This window comes from Hoplias malabaricus, chromosome 14, assembly GCF_029633855.1.
Source record: "Hoplias malabaricus isolate fHopMal1 chromosome 14, fHopMal1.hap1, whole genome shotgun sequence".
Classification (NCBI taxonomy): Eukaryota; Metazoa; Chordata; class Actinopteri; order Characiformes; family Erythrinidae; genus Hoplias; species Hoplias malabaricus.
The window spans coordinates 18,565,863-18,585,690 of NC_089813.1; the positions used below are offsets into that span (position 1 = coordinate 18,565,863).

Here is a 19,828-nt window from a genome sequence, read left to right on the forward strand (position 1 = left end):
GGAATGCGAACCTGCCGTCATCATGGCTGCTGCACGACTGCTACAAGCTCTGCAGTGCAGACCCCGTCTCTCCTCCTCCTAGGAACAGCGTCCAGAGTTTAGTCCTGCCTCTACCTCTGCTGCTGATGTGGCCTCGGACCTCCCATTTCTTCCTTCTCCGGCAATAACAGCTATGGGGCTGCTTCGTGGCTGGGGAAAGCAATCAGTCGTTGTCATGCCTGCTTCCCCAACTGCCAAAAGTTTTAAGGGCACTTGCTCCCATACTGATTGTTTTGACGTGTGAAAAACCTGACTTCTGCCAACGGCATGCGGCCTTGAGCCTCCCATTTCCTCCTCTCTGGCTGAACAGCCTCTGTGTTTCAGTAGCATGCTCCAAAAAAAACGGCATCACCTTCAATCACTCAGTTAACGAGAGAAACCTGCTGTGCTGCTCACACTCTACAGCTTTCTAGCTCCTGCTCTGTTTTCAGGTGCTTCAGTGGACCTTCATCCCCCACCATTTTTGCTGCTGCACTACTCCCACTCTCTGACTTTCCAGCTCATCCTCTTCTCAGGTGCTGCCACAGACCATGTCTTAATCTCCTCCCCTTTGCTGTTGTCCCACACCCCTCTTCTTCCTTTACAGCACACTCTCACTCCTGATGTGTTCACCTCCCCGTTTCAGCCTTTATGGGTGTCGTCTGTACTAGCAAAGTTTTGTTCACAGCGCATGACAACTGGATCAAAATATCTGAGTGTACTGACTTGTGCAATGGATCAGTGACTGGATGTTCTGGGGGTTACACACTTCAACAGAGAACTTGAAGTGATCAACAGGGTAAATGCATTTGATAATGTAAATTAAGCAGACAGCTGCATGATAAACCAAAGCATGTGCTGTTTGTCCAAAATGAATGAGAAATGCCTTTTTTGAAGTGCAACTAAATGTGGAGTTTAAACAAGTCTATTTGAGAAATTCAATTCTGATCTGAGAAATGCTCCAAAGAGACTGAGAAAAAACTGTAAAAATGGGATCAGTTTATCTTTACTGAGATTTATGGAATAACAACAAAAAACCAAAAACACCACAGTCCATACAAAACAAAAGAGCCATCCAGATAACAAAACAAGAACAGGCTGAAGTAAATAGCACAAGAGATAAAAAAAAAAAAAAAAAAAACAATAAAAACTGAGTCCAAAGGGCAAAGGCAAAATAAACTGGTAAATGTAACAAAGACTAGGTCATACACAAAAGTAGGCTTACAAACAGGATACCACTTGGTAACAGAGTAGTATGCAATACTTCGTAAGAGCTAATGCTAAAACCTGTGCTTAATTATTAATTGACTAATGATACAAGAATGAGAAACAGCTGAGGTGTCATAAGCTGATGGTGAAGCCAAGTGATCTCCCGCTGCACTATGAGTGTTGAATTCTTCCGAGTAGTACATTGACTCAAGTAACAAGGCAGGGGTGAGTGAGGGAATAAGAGAGGCATTCTCTGTGACAGGCATGACATATGTATTTAATCTGGACATAATTATTATTATTTTTTTTATCTGTTGGCTGATGAAGTCAGATGGTACCACTCTGCAGCATGGGATTGTCTACAAGGGGCCCCAGCACCACAGTATTTGTCAAGTTTTCTGTTTTTCCTATCTTATGCTATTTTATCTTTTCTTTTTTCTACAGGTCTAGTGGTTTGCAAAAGAGACAGATATCACACACACACAAACACACACACATATATATACATAATATGTATGTATGTATATAATCTGGACATATTTTTTGCATGATTCTGTCACTCTTACCTAGGTGGATATGAAAAAAGCAGATGAAAAGAATTATCTGACCCTGCCAGACTGTTGGACTGAGGTGGAAGAGTATGAGACACAGAGTGGAAGACTCTTCCAGAGTTCAGGCCTGATCCCCGTCACAAAAGACAGCTTCCAGATTAGCACACTTACATGCTCCACAAAGCTCACACAGAATGGTATGATGTGAAAATTTTACTGATGGATTTACCATGAAATATAGCAGTACAAGTCTAACAGGCTTTTTGGAGACTTATTGATTAAACCAATAAAATATTACATATTTAGAATTTTACTATAACACTGCCTTTGTTTAGTCCGTGCCTCTGCCTTTACGCATACCTCTGCTGCTCACCTGCAGCTTGAAAACCCCACCCTGCAAGCTGATGGGATTGATTTATGACATAACTCTGTCTGAAATGTATTCATTTAAAACAATTTGTCAGTGCTCAGCCATGGTGTTCATTGCTTCTTTTCAATTATGACCATTCTTGTACATATAAATATATATAGCTTTACATTTAAAGCAATAATGTATAGCATTTTTAAAAATCACTGAATAGGTCGCTTAATGAGTCATTTAAAAATGAATTGGACTGAATTTGGGCTATCATCTGTGTTTCAGTGGATCTTCTGGGCCTTCTCAATTGGAGGTCAAATCCTGACAAATTAGAGGAGAATCTCCAGAAACTAATGGAGGTTGAAGGCGGAGAGATTGTTAAAGTAGGACTTTTTCATGGAAATGCATCTTTTAAATAATGTGCCAAAGCTTGGCTTATTTTTATGTAATTTTTTAAAATCTTTTAATTTAAAGTTTCTTCAGGACACATTGGATGCGCTTTTTAACATCATGATGGAGACTTCTGAAAAAGACACATATGATTCCCTAGTGTTTAATGCACTGGTAAGCGAAGTTATTTTGGAAATAGTTTGCAACTGGTTCACTGTAATATGGCTGGGAATGAATTTCTAAAAAGAAAAATAACCAGAAACCTACATCTGACTGGTGCTGCTAATTAACAACCAAAGCCAAATTGAAATTTGACAGTAATCACATCCTGAATATTCCAAAACTGTCAATTGATGTAGATAGATAAATGGATGGACAGATGGATGAACAGAAGGACAGATACATAGATGTATAGATAGACATAGGTGGGTACCTGAGTAGGTAGATGCAAAATGGGTGAACAGATAAATATGTAGATAGGTGGATACACAAGTAGGTAGATGTTAAATGGATGGATAAATGAATAGATGGATAGAACAATGGATAAACAGATGGATAGATACATAGATGCATAAATGGATGGATTGACAGATTGGTAGATAGATGGCTGTATGTGTAGGCGGATAAATAGTTGGACAAGTGTATAAATATATGGATGAATAGATGGGTAGATGGATGGATGGATGTGTAGGTAGGTAGATGCACAATAGATGAACGGATAAATAGGTAGATAGGTGGATAGATAGGTATGTAGATGTGAAATGGATGAATAAATAGATGGATAAAAATATGGAAAAATGGATGGATAGGTAGTTGGTTGATAGATAAATGGATTTGTAGGTAGGTAGATGCAAAATGGATCAATAGATAAATATGTTGATAGGTATGTAGATGTGAAATGGATCAATAAATAGACACAGCTTCCCTCACCCAGAGTAGGGTTACCGGGGCCCCACCCTGGAGCCAGGCCTGGGGGAGGGGCTCCTTGGTGAGCGCCTGGTGGTCAGAATTTCACTCATGGGGTCCGTCCAGGCTTAGCCCGAAGGAGCAACATGGGTCCACTCTCCCATGGGCCCACCACCTGTGGGAGAGGTAGTAATCCAGGTCTGGTGCATTGTGGATCGGGTGGCAGCCAAGGATGGGGGCCTTGGCGTTCTGATCCTCAGTTACTGAAACTGGCTCTTGGACCATGGAACGTAATCTCTCTGGTGGGAAAAGAGCCTGAGCTGGTGCGCAAGGTTGAGAGGTACCGGCTAGATGTATTTGGGCTCACCTTGACACACAGTATGGGCTCCTTTAGAGGAGCTGGATGCTCTTTCACTCTGGAGTTGCCCAGGGTGAAAGGCGTAAGGCAAGAGTTTATGCACCCAACACCAGTTCAGAGTACCAGGATTTTTTTTGGGAGGGGGGGGGGTGGGTGCTGGAGAGCACTCATTGTGGGGACTCCATTGTTCTGCTGGGGGACTTCAACGCTCACGTGGGTATTGACAGTGAGACCTGGAGGGGCGTGATTGGGAGGAACTGACCCACTGATCTGAACCCGAGTGGTGTTCAGTTATTGGATTTCTTTGCCCATCACAGTTTATCCATTACAAACACCATGTTCAAGCATAAGGGCGTCCACAAGTACACCTGGCATCAGGATACCCTACGCCGCATTTCAATGATCGACTTTATAGTCGTATCATTGGACCTGCGGCTATATGTTCTGGACATTCGGGTGAAGAGAGGTGCTGAGCTGTCAAATGATCACCACCTGGTGGTGAGTTGGATCAGATGGCGGATCACATGGATAAACATTTGCTCAGAGTTTGCTTGGAAATTTGGCAGAGAAACCTGTCCGAAAGATCTTCAACTCCCACATCCGGCAAAGCTTCGACTGCAACCCGGGGGAGGCCGGTGACATTGAGTCTGAATGAGTCTGAATGGGCCATGTTTTGGACCTCCATTGTTGAGGCGGCTGAACGGAGCTGTGGCTGCAAGGTTGTCGGTGCCTGCTGTGGTGGCAATCCCCGCACTCAGTGGTGGACACCCCGGGTGAGGGAGGCTGTCAAGCTGAAGAAAGAGTCCTGGTTGGCTCGGGGGACTCCGGAGGCAGCTGACAGGTGCTGAGGCAAAAACTGTGGTGTGGGAGGAGTTTGGTGAGGACATGGAAAACGACTTTCTATCGGCCCCCGAGAAGATTTTGGCAAACCATCAAGCGACTCAGGAGGGGAAAGCGGTTTTCCACCAACACTGTATATGGTGGGGTGGGGAGTTGACTGGGGACGTCATTAGGCGGTGGTAGGAATGCTTTGAGGGTATCCTCAATCCCATTAGCACGTCTTCCACAGAGGAAGTAGAGTTTGGGGATCCTGGGGAGGGCTCGTCTATCACTGGGGCTGAGGTGGCCGAGGCGGTAGGAAAACTCCTTCGCTGTAGGACCCTGCGGGTGGATGAGGTTCGCCCCGGGTTCCTCAAGTTTCTGGATGTTGTGGGGATGTCCTGGCTGACACGTCTTTGCAACACTACGTGGACATCGGGGGCAGTCTGGGGTGATGGTTCCCCTTTTTAAGAAGGGGGATTGGAGGGTGTGTTCCAACTATAAAGGGATCACACTCCTCAGACTCCCCGGTAAGGTCTATGCGGGGGTACTGGAGAAGAGAGTGCGACTGACAGTTGAATCTCAGATTCAGGATGAACAATGCGCATTCTGCCCCAGATCGTGGAACACAGGACCAGTTCTTTACCCTCGCTAGGATCCTGGAGGATGCGTGGGAGTTTGCTCAACCAGTCTACATGTGTTTTGTGGATCTGGAGAAGGCTTTCGACTGTGTCCCTTGGGATATTCTGTGGGGGGTGCTCTGGGGGTATGGGGTACTGGGCTCTTTGCTATGAGCCATCCAGTCCCTATATAAACAGAGCAGATGTTTGGTTCGTATGGCGGGCAGTAAGTCAGACTGGTTTTCAGTCGGAGTTGGACTCTGTCAGGGTTGCCCGGTCACCGGTTCTGTTCATAATTTTTATGGACAGAATTTCTCAGTGTAGTCAAGTGGCCGAAGGTGACCGGTTCTGTGGATTTATGATTCCATGTCTGCTTTTTGGTAATGATGTGGTCTTGTTGGCTTCATCGAGCTGGTTTGCAGCCAAGTGTGAAGCGGTAGGGATGAGGATCAGCACCTCCAAATCTGAGTCTGTGGTACTCAGTTGAAAAAGGTTGGAGTGCTCTCTCTAGTTTGGAAGTGAGATCCTGCCTCAAGTGGAGGAGTTTAAATACCTTGGGGTCTTGTTCACGAGTGAAGGAACGATGAAGCAGGAGATTGACAGGCGGACCGGTGCAGTGGTTGAATTTACCATACAATCTACGTCCCAACCCTCACCTATGGTCACAAGCTTTGGGTAGTGAGTGAAAGGATGAGATTGCGGGTACAAGCATCTGAAATTAGTTTTGTCTGCAGGGTGTCTGGACTCTCCCTTAGCGACAGGGTTAGGAGCTCGGACATCCGGGAGAGACTCGGAGTGGAGCCGCTGCTTCTCCATGTCGAGAGGAGCCAGTTGAGGTGGTTCAGGCATCTGGTCTGGATGCCTACTGGACACCTTTCTGGTGAGGTGTTCTGGGCATGTCCAATGTAGAGGAGGCCCCGGGGCAGACCAAGAACATTCTGGAGAAACTAGATGTCTCAACTGGCCTGGGAACGCTTCAGTATAGCCCGGGGGAGCTGGAAGCAGTGAATGGGGAGAGGGAGGTCTGGGTTTCTTTACTCTGACTGCTTCCCCCGTGACCCGGACTCGGATAAGCGGTGGAAAATGGATGGAAATGGATGGATGGATAGATAAATAGGTAGATGTCAAATGGATGAATAAATAAATAGATTGACAGGTAGATAGATGCTGGATATGTAGGTGGATAGATGGATTATAGGTAGATGGATGATAGGTAGGAGGATGGATAAATAGGAAGATATATATAGATACATATTTGGATGGTTGGGTAGACAGGTAGATAGATGGCTGGATATGTAGGTGGATATACAATTGGTTACATAGATGGATGAATGGACAGGTAGGTGGATAGATGCATGAATTTGGTAAGTAGATGAAAAATGTATGAACGGATAAACAGGTAGATAGTTGGATAAATAGGTCGTTAGATGTGAAATGGATGAATAAATAAATGGATAGGTAGACAGATGACTGGATATGTTGGTGGATAGATGGATTGATAGCTGGATGATAGATGGATATAGCTAGGAGGATAGATGTATGATTGGTAGGTGGATGGATAAATAGGAGGATAGATATATAGATAGATGCATATTTAGATAGGTGGATAGATATATGGATAAGTAGAATAGATGAATAGATATATAGTTGGGTGGATAGGTAGGTAGATATGTAGATGGACAGATGGTTGGATGGATAGGTAGGTGGATAGATAGATTCGTAGGTAGATATGCAGGTGGATAGATCGAAGCATAGGTGAATATATATGTAGGTGGATAGGTATATATGGATGGATAGGTATATAGATGGATAGCTGGATGGAAATTTAGATATGTGGATAGATGAATGGACAGGTAAAATGAAGGATGGATAGATGTATGATAGATAATAAGGTGAGTATATATATAGATGAATAGATAGATGGATAGGTATTCAGATGGATATGTGAATGGATATTTAGATGGATAGATGTATGGACAGATAGACAGAGATGGATGGATATATGATAGATAGATATTAAGGTGGGTAAATCGATAGCTGAAAAGATAGGTGGATAGGTATGTAGATTGATAGATATTTAGATAGGTGGATGGATGTATGGATAGGTAGAAGGATGTTTAAATATGTAAATAAATAGGTGGATGGATATTTAGATAGATGGATAGATGTATGGACAGAGAAGGATGGGTGGATATATGATAGATAGACATTAAGGTGGGTATGTCGATAAATAGATGAATAGATAGGTGGATATGTATGTAGCTTGATATTTAGATAGATGGATGGATTTATGAATAAATATGTAAATAAATAGGTGGATAGATGGATGCATTGGTAGATAGATAGATAGACAGACAGACATACAGGTAAATAGACAGACAGGTAGATAGATGAATGGATGAATAGATAGATAGATAGGGAGGTAGGTAGGTGTGGATAAAAACACACATTGGTAGGTGGATTGTTGACTCCGAAGTGTCCATAGGTGTGAGTGAATGTATGTGTGTGTGTGTCACCTGTGAAAGACCTCCAGGGTGTGTTCCTGCCTTAGTTGTATATAGTTAGTGGGGTAGATCTGTAGACGGATGAAAAGACAGAGCTGCAAGCAGGTAGATCGGTAGAGTGTATGTTTGTAGAGTGATGTTTAATTAGAGTCACAGATCAATGGTAAAATATTATTACAGATTATATGGGAAAATAGCTGGTTGTATAGATAGTTGTAGCTAGATAACTTGGTATATCTACAGAGGGGTGGATAATTGGATTTACAGATAAAAGCATGGATGGATAGATAAAGTTGTAGGTAGGTAGGTGGATTTGTAGAGTGATGGTTACTTAGAAGTTATAGATAGATGGAGTCTTTATAAAGTAGGTCTTTAGTAAAGGTGTGTGCTGAATTATTCCCGTCAAATATTAAGGAGCTGCTGCCTAGTGACAATAGAGGCTACAAATGTGGCCTGAATGTATGGAGTGTAGTAGATATTGTAAATGGAGAACAGCTGACTGGTCTCAAATTAGGTGCACAGGAGCCTCCACCAGCCATTCTTCCATCAGGGTACGTTGGACAAGAGGGCGGCCATTAACTAGTAGAGAGGAATAGAGAGATGGCATAGTTTGTATTTATGGAATATAGAGAATATGAATATTGTTGGAGTGTGACAAGTAACTCCAGCAGATCTAAATACAACAGCCAAACAAAAAGGAGTGAACCATCAGGTAAAACAGACATGAGGGCACCCTGAAACACTGGCATCCTCCCGCTACACCATCAATAAATCTGAGTAATCATGTGTGAGCAGTGGGACAACAGCACCAGCCTTTGTTTACCACAGTTCTCTATGTCAATGAACACTTGGATATACAGACGGAAAGGTTAACAATAGAAAGGCTGAAATATTGAGATCCTGAGGACACTACCCCTGCTCCTTGCAGCCCATTAGTGGACTATTAGCTACACTTTCTTATGTAAATGGACATAGAAGAAAAACACTCTTCAAATAGCAATATCCTTTTTATTTATTCATATATATTTAACAAATTGTTCTTTGTATTTTGAATCTAGGTTCATTGGTTCATTTCTCTGACCTATTTTGTTGCAAATATTTCTTTCACACTTTTACACATACATATATATAAAACCTTAAGAGGAAACATCACTCAGAAGGGGCACACATCCTACTCTGGTCAACACAGGAGAGTAAAGCAGTATCTATATATCTCACAAACAATTATTATTATTATTTTGGTCAGGTGTTTATAATCTCATTGATTGGGGACGTAAAATTTCAACACTTCAACCCTGTCTTGGAGACGTACATAAACAAGCACTTTAGTGCCACGCTAGCTTACATGTAAGTTCTTTTCTCTTTTTTCATATTATACTTAGATTGTTTCTTTGTTATATTTTGAAAGCATTTATACAAAATATCACGTTGAGCTTTTTATTTTTATTTTTCTATAGGAAACTGACAAAGGTGTTGAATTTCTATGTTAGTCACACTGAGGAACAAGCTTACATGGAGAGGCTCTATTCCGCCCTGAAATCCTTCAAGTATCTCTTCCGTTTCATTGTACAGTCTCGCATCCTTTACCTTAGGTGAGTCTGCAGTCTTACATGTGTACACTTTTTAAAATTGATTTCTGTGGGTCGGTTGTGGTGGGATAGTCTACGATATATTGACAAAATTATTCACTCACCCATCCAAATTTTTGAATTCAGGTGTTTCAATCACATCCAAAACCAAGCACCTAGGCATGGAGACATGTTTCTAAAAAGCACTGAATTCCAGCATGGCACTGTGATAGGATGCCACCTGTGAAACAATTCTAGTTGTGAAATATCCTAGCTACTAAATATTTTGCCATCAGCTGTCGGTGGGATTATAAATGGAAGCAATTGGGAACTGCATAAACTCAGCCATGAGCTGGTAGGCCATGTAAAATGACTGAGTGGGTCAGTAGATACTGATGTTGCTAACTTGCTGCAGAATCAATTGATACAGACCTCAAATCTTCGTATGGCCTGCACAAGAAAAGTGTGTAGATAGCTTTGTGTAATGGGCTGCCATGGCCAAGCAGCTACATCCAAGCCTTACATCACAAACTGCAATGCAAAGCAACAGATTCATTGTTGTAAACCATGCCACCATTGGGCTCTAGAGCAGTAGATAGAAATCCAATGTACGAGTCGGAGTTTGGCAGTTGCTAGAAGAACAGTATTTGTCTGACTGCACTGTGCCAAATGTAAAGTTTGGAGGAGGATTAAATTGTGGGGTTGTTTCTCAGGAGTTGAGCTTGGGCCCTTAGTTCCAGGCAAAGAAACTCTTAATGTTTCAGAAAACCAAGAGATTTTGGACAGTTGCATGCTTTCATTCAATTTCAACTTTGTGGGAACAGTTTGGGGATGGCCCCTTCCTTTTCCAACATGACTGTGCACCAGTGCACAAAGCAAGGTTCATAAATACATGGATGAATGGATGAGTGGGTTTGGTGTGGAAGAAATTGACTGGTCTGCACAGAGATTTTTTTTTCAATATTTGCATTGTTTTTTATCATTATTATTTTTTAATTGCTTGTCCATGTTTTAATTTTTTATATTAAACATAAACTCGCATGCCAACTAAAATACAAACAAACATCACCCAGACACTAAAAAAAAATATAAATGCAAATGCTAGCTGGAGCATAGCTGGAGTTGAATTCATGAGTGTTTATCTTGTGAATATATTGTTATATTGTACCATGTGCAAAATGAAGCATATACATGTGTGTGAATGCTCTGTATAGTTCAATAAGAAAGGGAAAATCTGTGCCAAAAAACGGCAGAGAATATAACCAATAAATCCAAAATACAAAGAAAATTATTGACTAACAAATATTGTACAAAAAAAATCATCTAACAAATAACAAAACTTCAGTTTCTAATGAGTCCTGGAAATGTAGTATTTTGTGTATTCAAAAATAAACTTTTAAAACAGATGGAAATACACATACATAGTTCAGTCTATTTCTTTTCCACATATTTAACCCTTGGAGTTGGCACTCCTGCCAGCAGGATTAATCAGAACTTGCACCAAACACTAGAAACGTAATAAACATACTCACAGAAACCTTGAAGCATCTAATTTTCAAATATATGGAAGTTGAAAAGAAATTTATTTTTACCTGGTTATTATAGAAAGATAAGTAGCAAGAGGCATGTCTCTCTTTGAGACTCAGATCACAACCCTTGATGGCTTACCCATTCATATACATATGATAATAGCATGATAATCCAGCCATTCTTATTGGAGGATTATGATGTGTAAAAACACAGTTTTAGTCATATAAACAAATTCACATGGCTGTGTTTTCACACTGACTGCAGAGATCCAAGTCACGCAGTTACGCATTGTGGTTGCCCGAGGAGGAATGGCTTCATTTTGTGTTGGCTTCATTTCTGCTGCTTCCAAGCAGTCGTCTGAAACTCATACGTATAGCTGTGTCATTGCTAGATAACTGAAATAGCACCGTTTACACACAAACATTCAGTTGGTCTCACTAATGGGGTGGGGTGGGGGCTAATGGGCCATTATCTTTGACAGTGGGGAGGGGATTTCTCACCTGTGGTTCACACCTATCTCATGCATAGTCAATGTGTGAGCCACAGGTATTGAGGAAAACAGATTCAAATTCATAGCAATATATATATATATATATATATATATATATATAATAAAATTACATAAAATTATGTATAAAAAATAATTAGGCAACAACCATGTGTAGGCAACACCCATGCCTACAGGATTCAGAGTTCTTAAGAAACTCCATAAATGTTTACAACATGTTTTTTCACTATTTATCAGCACTTTGAATATAGTTTTTATAGGAAGTCCATGTTTAGAGTTAATTTAAACAAAGAAAAAAAAACAGATGAATAACATGCACACTTCTCTCACATTATTGTTGCTGGGTTTGTTCTGAATATTACATGTGTAGCTTTTTTGAGAACAAACTTTTTTTAGATCATCTCAGACATGGCTGAAAGGTCTCATACACCATGGGGTTAACAGGTGGTACTAAAAGAGATACAATAAATAAAAAAAACATTTAATTGAAAACAATAACATGACTAGAATCATTCATAAATGCACCCAATTACCAATTGTTGAGGATTGTGCTTTAAGTTGAGCTGTTATGTGTTCCAGTTTGACTATATTTTGAAAACTCCATAAAATCCAAAAATCCATAATTGATAATTGAGGGGTAATCCAGAGTTGTATAATGGTTTTCTTGATAGCTATAAAACCTGAAAATACCATACCAATTTGCTTAATCAAAGGTAATTGAAATATTGAGTCATCATTTAGGTGACTTAAGTGTGGCAAAAGTGGAATGGTGAGATCCAATAGATTGCACAATATGCCTACTAAAAGGAGAGCACTAGAGAGTGATCAACATTCCCAGGCTGGAGGTTCTGTTCAGCTCCCGCTGCCTCAGCAGGGCAGCCAATATACTGAAAGACTCCTCCCACCTTGGACACCATCTTTACCAACAGTTGCCCTCAGGAAAACGTTTCAGGTCCATCACATCCAGGACAAACACACTAAAAAACAGCTTTTACATTTTAGAAACATGCATGTTTCTATTGTTTTTGTTGTTTAAGCACTTTAAGGATTGCTGCTCAATTTCGTTGTACATGTGCAATGACAATAAATGCTATCTATCTATCTATCTATCTATCTATCTATCTACTCCAGAAGACCATATATTTGCTACTTTGGAGCATTCCCAAAACATATGAATAAAAGTACCAAGTGCTGAATGACAAATGCTGCAACCATAACAAAGTTTCATTCCTATATGTGTTGCATAAGCCTTGTGAATAATTCTGTAATGAAGAAGTCAATGAGTGAGTGAGGTTTCACTTAAATTGGACCATTTAGTTTCCCAATCCAAAAAGGGGCTGTAGAAGAAAGCTCTCTTCCCAAAGTTGTTCAACAATCAGTGGTTTAATATGCTACTAGAGTATATATACTTATATATAAATGAAACCCTTCCTCGAAGATTATTACCCGGCCTTATGCAGTCCACCAAAGGATGTGTTTTGGAAGCATTGTACCATAGAACTCCATATGCTCGGAGTGCAGAACGAAGTTGTAAGTAAACAAAATAAGATGAAGCTGGAAGATTAAACAGCACCTGAAGCTCATGAAATGATCACAAAAAAAACTGCAAACTGTCTCCTATGTTATTTACACTTAGAGAAGACCAAAAATAATTAAAAACTTAAAATTATGCCACAAAGTGGTTTGTATGTAAGGTTGACTTGTCTGACAATCTGCAGATTTTCCCAGCTACAAAGAATGGAATTTTTTTTATTAAGGTACTCTTCAATCTTTTTAGAATCTAAAAACAAAAATCCAGAAAATCACATTGTATGATTTTTAGTAATGAACTTTCATTTAAAGGCATGAAATGAGTATTTGATCACCTACTAACCAGCAAGAATTCTGCCTCTCACAGACCTGTTAGTTTTTCTTTAAGAAGCCCTCCTATTCTGCACTGTAGTGGAGTATGGATCAAATCAAATGAAGAAATAAAGACATGGAAAGTTCTGAATAAGAACTCTCCACTTTAACAAGGATTTTTGTGTTTGGAACAGAATCCACATTCCACAGAATTTTGTGTGTGCGTACGAACTCACATCAAAGGACTCACCAGGACGCCTGCCCATGGCCCCCTCATCTCCGCCATGAATGAAAGATAACAAACCCGTTTATTATGCTCTTAGGCAGAGGGGAGATCAAACAAAGTGGGGAATAACTGTGGGTGACAATTCGGCTTTATGGCTGTGGCGCCTAAATGGCGAAACTTATCTCGTGTGAAAATCAACAGATGGCAGCGCTGACTTAACTCGAGTTGACCTCCGGGTAACCCATCCGCACAGGACGAACAGCGTGGACCAACAGCGACCCCAAGTGGACGTTTGCGAAATCGTGTTTCGCCCTACTAACTCCTAAATGCACACCGAGCAACGAGTGTTCATGAACATTGTTTTATGCAAATATGTATTAATGTCAGCCCCTTTTGTTGTCCTCAGATGAATGTCTACCAACCAATGAAGTGATGTGTATTACTGTTTCAATCATAAAAGAAAGTTTCTGTCTCTAATTAAGTAAACGAATTTATATCTTCTAACATAATATTGTAGTGGGATGTAATCATAAAGTACCCAAGATATATATACGTAGATGTTTGATATTAATAATCCAGGACACATATTATGCTATACCACAAGTATGTATAGGTAATTTTTATGTTCTTCAATTTTGTGTATACGTGTATCCTTTCTCTCTCTCTCTGAAACGTGAAACAAGTCACGTGAGCCTCAGACCCAGGATCCAATCAAAGGAAGGATACCTCCCAGTTGGACGTGACCGCGCCACCTCTGAAAAGAGTGTGCCCGGACCACGCCACTTCTTCTGCTTCGACTCTTCTTTCTTTCTCTTTGCTTTTACGCTTTCTAATTTGCGCGCTCTCTCTTACGCTCTCTCTCCCTGATTTTCAACCTCTCCAAGTGAGACGTTTTACTCTTCCTTACGCCGACGAAACAAAGACTTTAAAAGGACTTCACTCAGCTTCCCAGGAGATGTCTTGCACTAGCTAGAGTGTGAAAGAAAATTTACCAGTAACGTCGAGTAATTCAGAATAATCCTTTGTTCTTTTATTGTGTTTATGTTTTATCGCCCAACCGAAGTTTAATCTCACGATTTGATCAAAGCAGGTGAAACTTATTCGTGGCCAGAATAAGACATCACCCCTTTAGATTAGTTGATAGCGGATACCTTAGCGTTATAAGCCGAATTCTGAGGGCACCGCTTCTGGAGACTCGAGTGACGAGCTAACGACTCTGAGACGCCACCCCACTCAGGGGAATACCAGCCAGGCCTGCAGTCCTCCGCGAAGGGGAACCCCCGACTGACGTCACCACGTCTAAGACCAAGAGTGTTTGACTCAACCTGGAAGGAATCCCCTTTCCAGCGAGCCTACCTTCAACGACGCGGGGAGGACACGAAGCAAAACCCGGAGCACGGAGGTTAAAACGGCGGGACCCGATGGCTCGGTGAAAATGGCAAAAAAGAGTAAGCAAGCAAACTTCACTCACTTTCCAGGAGCTGGTGCCAAATTAAGTCTCTTGATGCATTTATACATTAATTAAAACCTCAGTTAGCAACACATTAGTCACAAGTCCTAGCGCCTAGCTTATCTTTAAATTCGAATAGGCTTCACCTGCGTTGATGCCGTGAGATCTTGAGATTATGCTATGTTAAGTAAATATTCTTTTTGTTAATAAATATTTCCATTATTTGAAATCAGTGTGTGGAGTCTGTTCATTAAAAGTCTGAAGATCCTGAAGAACTCACGTAGCTAGGCCAATATTCATTCTCAAACTACTTGTTAATGTTTAATTACTTAAGTCAATTATAAAATGTTAATTATTATCATTAGTCAAAGATCAATAATCATAAGAGTTTGAATAAGGTCAACGCTACAAAAACAATATATAAAATTATATATTATATATATATATTTATATATATCATGGTGTATACACAACATACACTACAGCACTAATTACCAGCATTAGTTGCACCTGTTTGAACTCATTACCTGTATAAAAGACATTTGTCCACACAATCAATCAATCACACTCCAACCTCTCCACCATGCCCAAAAAGCTGTCTAAGGACACCAGGGACAAAACTGTAAACCTGCACAAGGCTGAAATGGGCTACAGGACAATAGGCAAGCAGCTTAGTGAGAAGGCAACAACTGTTGGCACAATTATTAGAAAATGGAAGAAACACAGTATGACTGTCAGTCTCCCTCAGTCTGGGGCTCCATGCATGATCTCACCTCATGAGGTAAGGATGATTCTAAGAAAGGTCAGATATCAGCCCAGAACTACACAGGAGGGCCTGATCAATGACCTGAAAAGAACTGGGACCACAGTCTCAAAGATGACCTTTAGTAACAGACTACTCCATCATGGATTAAAATCCTGCAGGGCGCACACAGTACCCTTGCTCAAGACAACAAATGTCCAGGGCTGTTTGAAGTTCACCAATGACCATCTGGATGATCCAGAGGAGGCATGGGAGAAGGTCATGTGGTCAGACGAGACCAAAATAGAGCTTTTTGGTTTCAACTCCACTTGCTGTGCTTGAAGGAAGAAGGATGTATACAACCCCAAGAACACTGTACTAGCCGTAAAGCATAGGGGTGGAAACATCTTACTTTGGGGGTGCTTTTCTGCAAATGGGACAGGAAGACTGCACCATATTGAAGGGAGGATGGATGGGGTCATGTATCACAAGATTTTGGCCAACAAAATCCTTGCCTCAGTAAGAGCATTGAAGATGGGTTGTGGCTGAGTCTTCCAGCATGTCAATGACCTGTTACACACAGCCAGGGCAACTAAGGAGTGGCTCTGTAAGAAGCATTTTAAGGTCCTTGAGTGGCCTAGCCAGTCTCCAGACCTGACCCCAATAGAAAATCTTTGGAGGGAGCTGAAGCTCAGTGTTGCCCAACGACAGCCCCGAAACCTGAAAGATCTGGATAAAATCTGTATGGAGGAGCGGGCCAAAGTTCTTGCTGCAGTTTCTGCAAACTTTGTCAAAAACTACAGGAAATGCCTAACCTCTGTAATTGCTAACAAAGGTTTCTGTACCTAATACCTGTAGTATTAAGCTCTGTTTTTCTGTTGTATCAAATAGTAATTTAATGCAATAAAATGCAAATAAATTGTATAATTTTCTGGATTTTTTTAAAGATTCTGTCTCTCATAGTTGTAGTGTATGTACGATAAAAATGTCTGATACCACTTATCCAATTCAGGGTCACAGTGGGTTCGGAGCCTATCGGAATCACTGTGCAAAAAATGGGAACACATACCATTCACTCACACACATGCATCCTATGGACACTTGAGTCATTAATCAATCTGCCAACATGTGTTTTTGGACTGTGTGAGGAAACCGGAGCACCCGGAAACCCACGCGAACAAAGGGAGAACACACCAAACTCCTCACAAACAGATTTTATTAAAGCTTAATTTTGAAACCTGTGAATCATTGTGTAGTTTAAACAAGACAATTTTTTCAGTTTTAAATGTTCAGTTATTACTTAATTCTTTAGTTAAGTAGGAAATTTAGAGATCATCTGGTGTACCACCTCTTGCTGCTTCATGTCCCACAGTGGTACAGGTACCACAGTTTGAGAACCACTGTTCTATGGGGTTTAAGTCAGGCAAGTTTGCTGGCCAATCAGTTACAGTGATACAATGGTTATTAAACTAGGTATTTGTACTTTTGGCAGTGTTGACAGGTGCCAAATCCTGCTGGAAAATGAAATCTGAAGTGCTCTGAAATTTCATGGTAGATGGCTACACTGACTTTGATGTTGATACAACACAGTGGACAAACACCAGCAGATGACTTGGCTCCCCAAACCATTACTGATTATGAAACCTTCACACTAGACCTGAAGCAGCTTGGATGGTGTTTGTTTCCACTCTTCCTCAAGACTCTGGGACTTTCATTTCCAAATTAAATTTCTCCTTGGCACAAGTAAGACACTTCTGGTATAGTTTCTGTGCCATAAGTGGCTTGACACAAGGAATGTGACAGTTGTAGCCCATGTCCTGGATATATCTGTGCTCTTGAAGCACTGACTCCAGCAGTGTGGTCACTTTTTCCTTCCAATCAACTTTCCATTAATATGCTTAGCAGGAGTGTGTCAATGACTGCCTTCTGGACATCTGTCAAATCAGTCTTCCCCATGATTGTGTAGCCTATTGAACCAGACTATGGGAGCATTTAAAAGGCTTAGGAAACTTTACAGGTGTTTTTGTTGATTATTCTACTTTACTGAGTTAACAAACAAAATGATGTGTGTGTATATATATATATATATATATATATATATATATATATATATATATATATATATATAGCTATTTATCTCTCTTTCTCACTGAGATCTCATGTCCTTTGGAGATGTCTCTCCAAACTCTTCTCTGCTATGCCTCATTTACATAAGAAAGGCTAGCTCTTAGGATCCCAAAATTTCAGCCTTTCTAGTGTTGTGTGCTTATAGCATATTGGGATAATTTATAATAATAGAGTAAAGTGACCTTCAAAGCAACATTCATAAGTGACATATATCATTTTAACCGTCTGGTGTCTGAGGCCTTTCAACATCTGAGTTAAATCTGACATGCCTTAACATTTTTAAAAATACCTAAAGCAGTTTGTTCCCAAAAGGCTACACATGCTAATATTTAGTACAAACCCAGCAACAATAATGTGAGAAAAGTCGGTATGTCTTTCATCTATTTTTTTTTTTTCAAAGTTGCTGATATAGTAAAAACATTGTGGACATAATTTTCTTGTGAGCTCTGAACTTGGGTGTTGGCTACACACTTTTTTTTATTATTATTATTATTTTTTTTACAGCTTTCTTAAAGTTTTACTTCTATATTGTTACAAATCGTATGTGACATTTTTTTCTCAGAACCTGTGACTCACACATTGACTATTCATAATATAGGTGTGTAAACATAGGTGAGAAAAAAATCCCCTACCCGCTGTTAAAGATAATGGCCCATTAGCTGCCATCCCACCCCATCAGTGAGACCAACAGCTCAGACTGAATTTTTCTATTATTGTTTATGACTTATAGAAAAATGAATATTTTAGTTATTTAGCATTGACACAGACTGGAGCAACAACGCCATACATATGGCCTTCACATGACTGCTTGAAAGCAGCAGAGAGCATCCAAACTTAGATGAGCTCTGTGCCTCTGCACAAATACAAAACATTTACCGTCAGCTTCATGAAACTCATTGCTGGAATATACTACTGAACAACCTAGCATAGAAGCAAATCAGTGCCAGACATGCTGCAGAAAAACGAGTCAAACATATTTCACTTAGTCATCACAGTCCTCTGTGGGATCAAGGCGTTACTCAAAACGAAGCCATTCCTCCTCAGGCAGCTAAGCACTCAGTGTGAAAACACAGCCATGTGCTTCTATTTATATGAATAAAATGAACGTTTTCATATGTTGTGGTCGTAATCCTCCAATTACACTGGCCGGATTAGCATGCTATTATCATATGAAAATGAGTGGGTTGGTCATCAAGGGTAGCATTGTGAATTTCAGACAGAAATGTGCCACTTGTGTCTTTCTATAATGACAAGCTAAATATAAATTTATTTGAAAAGAAGACTCTAATGTTTCGGGGGCTATGTTTATTATGTTTCTAGGAAAAGACATGCTGAGTTGCGTAAGTGTTTTGGCACAAGTTCTGATTTATCCTGCTGATGGGAGCACCAATTCCAGAGGGATAAAGGGCTATACATTAAAGCGATATGCAAATCAGCATTCATAATGGATTCACTGCATGTTTTAAAAGATTTTCTTATACTATGTAGTAAAGTGCAGAACTCCAAACTGATTCCATTAAGATGAACTTTTCATTATTTTATTTAAACCACAAGCAAGCATAGAGATGAGATGGCATCCCGTGATAAACAAAACAAAAAAAAAATATATAAGTCCACATATCTAAGATATAGTATTACACAAAAATCCAGGACACTTCAATTTGGCAAATATTCATTATTTAGCCAACTAATATTGCTAAATTGTAACTAATGGTTACAATATTTGTAAACTTACTTTTAACTTTCCTCTGCTATGACAGACTTTCCAACCCAGTAACAAAACATGTATGATCATACAGAACTGTAGCCAAGGAACATAGCTAAGTTAACCATCTAGCAGACTAACACCAGCTAATTCTAATATTAACACGTTAACTTTTTTCAAATGTCTTACCGAGTTACCATGCTGTTTTCCAGCTGTACCAGTTTTTCTGGATCCATTAACCGTATTATTATTAATTATGATCATACACAGGATAAGATAAGAAAATATCCTGTGCCAATCCATTAGAGTTTGACATAGGGCCGACACCACTCTCTTCCTACCTGCATCCACAAAATTTATATTACCACCCTTAGTTCAAATCCTACACCTACTCAGT

At 40.2% G+C, this 19,828-nt stretch overlaps 1 protein-coding gene across 2 annotated transcripts in view; it reads left to right on the top strand.

Moving 5' to 3' along the window:
* dock5 (dedicator of cytokinesis 5) overlaps positions 1-19,828 on the top strand; it is a 208,447-nt gene that overhangs the window by 78,942 nt on the left and 109,677 nt on the right. For both annotated transcript variants that reach the window (XM_066643473.1, XM_066643474.1), the window contains exons 18-22: positions 1,798-1,975; positions 2,422-2,519; positions 2,611-2,700; positions 8,980-9,080; positions 9,191-9,325. In XM_066643473.1, the coding sequence (XP_066499570.1) occupies positions 1,798-1,975; positions 2,422-2,519; positions 2,611-2,700; positions 8,980-9,080; positions 9,191-9,325 (602 nt within the window). The remainder of the gene's footprint in view (positions 1-1,797; positions 1,976-2,421; positions 2,520-2,610; positions 2,701-8,979; positions 9,081-9,190; positions 9,326-19,828) is intronic.